Genomic DNA, 7,500 nt, shown 5'->3' with positions numbered 1-7,500 from the left:
TAAATCATACTGACTCATACTGACTCATCCTGATTTAAGATTCAACCTCAAATACGATTCAGACTCATATTAACTCATTGACTCATACTGACTCAGGAGTCAACCTAGTATATGATTCACTCAGCACTTCATTCTGCAGCATTGACACTGGAGTCTCCTTCCATTTTTGTTCCACTGCACAGAGCTCCTGTTGACCAATCAGAGCACAGAACTCCTCACGACCAATCAGGAGCCAGCGTTTAGCAGTTGAACAGTGTGTGTGTGTGTGTGTGTGTGTGTGTGTGTGTGTGTGTGTGTGTGTGTGTGTGTGTGTCCTATTTCAATGAAATCAAATCCTTTTTAGGCATAATGCAAGTTATGGGCCGTGACATCAGCGGCCCTCGTTATCCTCCGGCTGACGGCAGGGTGGAAATTCGAATAATCACACGCGCACACGCGCACACACGCACAGACACACACACACACACACACACACACACACACACATACACACACACACACACACACAGAGTCATTAAATGTGTCTGTTCCGCTCTCGTGTGCTGTGGATGGCGGTACAGGGTCATTAGTCTCGATTCTGTGTAGCCTGTAGCCCAAAAAACCATAAACACACACACACACACACACACACACACACACACTCTATTTCCATAGGCGTAGATTAATTTAAGTTTGCTTCACAAATTCAGATGTGATGTGCATTAAACAATAAAACGAAAAAAAGCCTGTGAGTGTCTGTCTGGCCGTCTGTCCGTCTGGCCGCTCGTCTTTCCGTCTGTCCATCATTTTATCTTTTCTACTTTCAAACTTTTTTTTTGCTGTTCTTCCTTTCTTTCTTTCTACACGATGTCACGTGATGACACAAACCTTTCAGGACGTTTCGTGGTTATTTTAGCGTCGGCATGCGGTTTCCATGGAGACGAACAGGAAGTGGTGAAAAAGTGAGCCGTGTTTATACACGTCTTTTCTTTTTTTTTAAACAGAAAATCGTTGCGATAAAAAATGGATGTAGTTGCGAGTGTTTTTTTTCTTTTCTCAGCGCTCCGGGCGAGAGGTTCAGGCGTCTCCTCTCGGATGTGCAAGTGTTTTTTTTCCCCTCGTCCTGAAACAGGAAACTCGCGGCCCAGCTGCTGCCAGCTGTTCATTTATTCATCCACCTTCTTTTTTTCTATCAAACTCTATTTTTCACCACTTTCATTTCATTTTTGATTTATCAGATTCTTTTAGAAACGAAAAAATAAGAAAAATTATAAAATTACAACCCTGACTCTGTTTCAGACAGACAGACAGACAGACAGGCAGACAGACAGACAGGCAGACAGACAGACAGACAGACAGACAGACGGGGGGATAGAGTGGAGATAGAGTGATAAAAATAAAAAAATATATACAAATAAATATAGAGGGCGCTGGAGAGGAAAAATAGATGGAAGGAAAGAAAAACACAGACAGACAGATAAAGAAACACAGATTTACAGACAAATGAACAAATGAAAAACATGGTTGGTAAACAGATAGATAGAGAGAGAGAGAGAGAGAGAGAGAGAGAGAGAGAGAGAGGAGGTGGGGAGAGGGAGAGAGAGAGAGAGGGAGAGAGAGAGAGAGAGAGAGAGAGAGAGAGAGAGAGAGGTTGGTGCTCTATCATTCTTGTACTCAGAGGTTTTATTCACTCAATTTTTTTCTCCTTTTTTCTTTTTCTCTTTTTAAAAGCTGACCAGAATGTCACTGTGCCCTGAAGCAGCATGTTACAGGATCCCCATCACACACACACACACACACACACACACACACACACACACACACACACACACACACACACAGTAAGTCCATCACCTCTTTGGGCCTGCAGGTGTTCCTTTGCTGAATAGAGAGAGAGAGAGAGAGAGAGAGAGAGAGAGAGAGAGAGAGCGAGAGAGAGAGAGAGAGAAAGCGAGAGAGAGAGAGAGAGACAGAGAGAGAAGGAAACTATTGAAAAAAGAAAGAAAGGAGAAGGAAGGAAGGAATGAAAGATTGTGGATTGAAATGTTTTCACATGGTGTGTGTTTGTTCTCCAGGTGTTCCAGATCGCATACGTCATCCTGAAGGCTGCAAATTCTCCTCGGCCTGGAAACTGGGTCCTGGAACGATCTTTGGATGGAGAAACCTTCACGCCATGGCAGTACTTCGCCATCACAGATACAGAGTGCATCACTCGCTTCAACATCATCCCAAGAACCGGACCACCAGCATACAAGCATGACGATGAGGTCATCTGTACATCATTTTACTCCAAAATCCACCCGCTGGAGAACGGAGAGGTGAGGAGACATCACATTACTGCACGAAGGGTTTCACCAGGCTGAGATGTGCTGAGGGTTAAAGAAGGGTCTTTAGGTCTGGGATTTAAACTCACCACCTTCTGGTCCGGTCGTAGATTAAATGCAAATCAGATCACCATCAAACACCAATCATTCTCCATCAAACACCATCATTCTCCATCAAACACCATCATTCTCCATCAAACACCATCATTCTCCATCAAACACATCATTCTCCATCAAACACCATCATTCTCCATCAAACACCATCATTCTCCATCAAACACCATCATTCTCCATCAAACACCAACATTCTCCATCAAACACCATCATTCTCCATCAAACACCAACATTCTCCATCAAACACCAACATTCTCCATCAAACACCATCATTCTCCATCAAACACCAACATTCTCCATCAAACACCAACATTCTCCATCAAACGCCATCATTCTCCATCAAACACCATCATTCTCCATCAAACACCAACATTCTCCATCAAACACCATCATTCTCCATCAAACACCAACATTCTCCATCAAACACCAACATTCTCCATCAAACACCATCATTCTCCATCAAACACCATCATTCTCCATCAAACACCAACATTCTCCATCAAACACCAACATTCTCCATCAAACACCAACATTCTCCATCAAACACCATCATTCTCCATCAAACACCAACATTCTCCATCAAACACCAACATTCTCCATCAAACACCATCATTCTCCATCAAACACCAACATTCTCCATCAAACACCAACATTCTTCATCAAACACCATCATTCTCCATCAAACACCAACATTCCCCATCAAACACCAACATTCTCCATCAAACACCATCATTCTCCATCAAACACCATCATTCTCCATCAAACACCATCATTCTCCATCAAACACCAACATTCTCCATCAAACACCAACATTCTCCATCAAACACCATCATTCTCCATCAAACACCATCATTCTCCATCAAACACCATTCTCCATCAAACACCAACATTCTCCATCAAACACCATCATTCTCCATCAAACACCATTCTCCATCAAACACCAACATTCTCCATCAAACATCATTCTCCATCAAACACCAACATTCTCCATCAAACACCAACATTCTCATCAAACACCATCATTCTCCATCAAACACCAACATTCCCCATCAAACACCAACATTCTCCATCAAACGCCATCATTCTCCATCAAACACCATCATTCTCCATCAAACACCATCATTCTCCATCAAACACCAACATTCTCCATCAAACACCAACATTCTCCATCAAACACCATCATTCTCCATCAAACACCATCATTCTCCATCAAACACCAACATTCTCCATCAAACACCATCATTCTCCATCAAACACCATCATTCTCCATTAAACACCATCATTCTCCATTAAACACCATCATTCTCCATCAAACGCCATCATTCTCCATCAAACACCATCATTCTCCATTAAACACCATCATTTTTCATTAAAACTCCATCATTATCCATCAAAACACCATCATGATCGTGTTCTATCTTCACTGTTCCTGTCCTGGAGGACAAATGAAACCTCCATGGACGAATACACGTCGGACGTCTCGTTCCGTCTCACTCCTGTATCTAAAGGCTCAGGTTTCTCTTTGACTTTGTGACGTCTTTTTGTTTCACTGAACTGAAGTGGGGCTGCTTGGGGAAACATTACCCACAACACACACGTCAAGGAGATGAAGAAGGGAAAGAAGATGGAGAAGAGGAGGAAGAAGAACAAACGCGATGCCAGGAATTGTTAATTTTATTCTTTTCTCATTTTTGTCTCGTTTTTCTCTCGGAGCGAGTGAAGGAACACGGCTTTTTAATGATAAAGACTCGGGGGATGCAGGGACAAGGAAATGACAACAAAGAAAGAGCCGAATAGGCAAAAACGACTGTGTGTGTGTGTGTGTGTGTGTGTGTGTGTGTGTGTGTGTGTGTGAGAGAGAGAGAGAGAGAGATTAGTTCTCAGACCAGAAGTAATAGTAATGTTATAATATTAATTATTTTGGTTATACAAACTATTTGAAATGAACACACACACACACACACACACACACACACACACACACACACACACAGATATTAAATTGTATGACCAAAAGCTTGTGGACACCCAAACTCTTGTGCTTTTTAAACATCCAGAGATTTTGAGGAAATCTTGTAAAGATCTTGAGGATATCTTCTGGAGATCTTGTGGAGATTTGGAGGAGATATTGAGATTTTGTGGAGATTTTCAGAACATATTATGGAAATCTTGAGGAGATCTTGTGGCTAGTTTGTGCAACTTGAGGAAAAATCTAGATTTTGTTGAGATCTGGTGGAGATGTTGAGGAGATCTTGTTGGAGATAAATGCTCATTCAGCCACAAGGGTGTTAATATGTTCGGTCAGGTACTGATGGAGGTGGATTGAGCAGGAGATCTTCCAACTGATGGAAAGCAGATCTTCATCTTGTGCAGCTTGGGCCATCCTGGAACAACGCCTGGAGTCTTCTAGTTTGAGTCGAGGGATGATTTTGTGCATCCTGTGTTACTCCAGGTTTGTGAGAACATTTGAGAACATTCTGGTGAAGAAGCAAAAAATCTGGCTGGAGAAGGCAGGTGTCCCGATACTTTTGGAGAGAGACCTTTTTTTTTGTGTCCCATGCATTCGGTCAGGTTTGTGAACGTCTCTTGATGTTTGTTGAACGTGTCTTTTCTTCTCCTCCAGATCCACACGTCTCTGATTAACGGGCGTCCGAGCGCTGAAGATCCGTCTCCGACTCTGCTCAGCTTCACCTCCGCGCGCTACATCCGCCTCCGGTTTCTACGGATACGGACGCTGAACGCCGACCTCATGACCTTGGCTCAGAACGACCCCCAGTCCGTCGACCCCATCGTCACCAGACGGGTGTGTACCAGTCACACACACACACACACGCACACACACACACACACACCTGGTTGTGTCCATCAAGGCCATCGTGTGGACTGTGGAAGCAGATGGACTTTAATTAAAGGCAGTAATTAAGAAATCGAATCCTTCTGCTCACACACACACACACACACACACACACACACACACACACACACACACACACACACACAGTTTAAAATGTGGACTGACATGTGAATGAGAGAAAGAAAAAGGGGATAGAGAAAATAAGAAAAAGAAAAGGGTTAGTGTGTGTAAGAGTTAAAGAAGGAGGTGTGGCATATGTGTGTTAGATCCAGGAGGCGTGGCATCTAAGTGTCAGATTAAAAAATGGAGGCGTGGCATCTGAGTGTCAGATTTAAAGGAGGCATGGCATCTGAGTGTCAGATTAAAAAAAGGAGGCGTGGCATCTGAGTGTCAGATTAAAAAAGGAGGCGTGGCATCTGAGTGTCAGATTAAAAAAGGAGGCGTGGCATTGGAGTGTCAGATTTAAACAAGGAGGCGTGGCATCTGAGTGTCATTAAAAAAAGGAGGCATGGCATCTGAGTGTCAGATTTAAAGAAGGAGGTGTGACCTAATTGTGTCAGATTTAAAGGAGGCGTGGCATATGTGTGTCAGAGATAAAGAAGGAGGTGTGACCTAATTGTGTCAGATTTAAAGTAGGAGGCGTGGCATCTGAGTGTCAGATTTAAAGAAGGAGGCGTGGCATCTTAGTGTTTGTGTCAGTAAAGTAGGTGTGGCCTCTGTCTGTAGCAATAAAGTAGGCGTGACTTTCCCTAGAGCGTGGCCTAACTGTCTCTAAGTCCCAGTATAGAGAGCATGTTTTGGGTATGAAGAAGGCGTGGCCACTGAGCCTTTCAATTTACAGAAAGTAGGCGTGGCCAGAACCAGGAGAACAGTAAGCTGCTTTAAATATACCTTTTTTTTACCACTTCATAGTACAACATATCATCTCATTAAGCCTTACACACACACACACACACACACACGGTTCAAAATTCGTGTCCTTATAAACCCCTCTGATGTCTTCACGAACATGTTGTGTGTCTCCTCTGCAGTATTATTACTCCATTAAGGACATCTCGGTCGGAGGGATGTGCATCTGCTACGGTCACGCCAAAGCCTGTCCCCTCAACCCCAACACCAAGGTGCAGCACCACATATCCCAGGGGTTTATTCGTCCATCTAACGCCACGTTTTGTGTCCTGGTTAACGTCCTGTCCCCGTCGTTCAGTCAGGTTGTAGTCTGATACTTTGTTGTTTTGGGTTCTTGTTGTTGTTCACCAGAAACTGAGCTGTGAGTGTGAGCACAACACGTGTGGAGAAAGCTGCGACCGATGCTGTCCTGGTTACAACCAGAAGCCCTGGATGGCTGGAACCTTCCTCACACGCCACGTCTGTGAGAGTAAGAACCAAAAAAACCTTCACCTCATTGAAAAAACCCATTCTGAATAGTATTTTGTTTATACATACATATGTCACAAAAGTATCAGAACATCTGACTTCTCCAGGCAAAGAACTTCTCCAAAAATGTCCCCACAAACCTGAAAGTGTCCAAGTGTACAGGATAGCTTTAGATGCTTGAGAATGTAATTTTCCTGCTGTCAGACCAGGAGATCCGAACCTGTTCCATGCAGCCAGCTCCATGGAGAGCTGCGTTCCATGAGTTAGAAGCTGTTGGAACGACACCCCAGACCCAGACATCTTTGTGTCGGAATAAATGCAGTACAAACCTCCATGACGTCTAGTGGAACATCTTCTCATAACGTTTTGCCATATAGTGGAATTTCTGCAGGACTTCAGCAGGACCAAACGACACTCCAAAGAATAATGAGCATCATAACAGGACTACAAGGAACCAATTTTTAGTGTGATGTGAAAATGTAGATCCTAGTGGTAGCTAAAATGCTAAATCTGGTGGAATGAACTTCCCCTAGATGTCCGTACAGCAGAGTCCCTGATTATCTTCAAACGACGACTGAAAACCTACCTCTTCCTGAAATACTTAAATTAGCACTTTCCAAGTTTGTAGAATTTGAGTTATATTTATATTAAGTTTGTAATCTTGCGTACCAGTGTAGATTTATTCATTACTGGAGACTCAAAGCACTTTTGTACGTCGCTCTGGATAAGGGCATCTGCTAAATGCCACAAATGTAAATGTAAATGTAAATCATCTGATCCAAATGGAATCTCAATCCCCATTGAATGTTCTAATTTATTTACACTGAGGGCCATTCTCAGGGGCCCAGCAGT

At 43.2% G+C, this 7,500-nt stretch overlaps 1 protein-coding gene across 1 annotated transcript in view; it reads left to right on the top strand.

Annotated features, from left to right (window-relative positions):
* lama2 (laminin, alpha 2) overlaps positions 1–7,500 on the top strand; it is a 95,423-nt gene that overhangs the window by 29,715 nt on the left and 58,208 nt on the right. The window contains 4 exon segments of the mRNA XM_046873802.1: positions 2,055–2,297; positions 5,041–5,220; positions 6,303–6,392; positions 6,532–6,649. Of these exon segments, the coding sequence (XP_046729758.1) occupies positions 2,055–2,297; positions 5,041–5,220; positions 6,303–6,392; positions 6,532–6,649 (631 nt within the window).

This window comes from Silurus meridionalis, chromosome 18 (assembly GCF_014805685.1).
Source record: "Silurus meridionalis isolate SWU-2019-XX chromosome 18, ASM1480568v1, whole genome shotgun sequence".
NCBI lineage: Eukaryota > Metazoa > Chordata > Actinopteri > Siluriformes > Siluridae > Silurus > Silurus meridionalis.
Note: the sequence above shows the minus strand (reverse complement) of the source record. Positions and strands in the feature narration are given on the sequence as shown.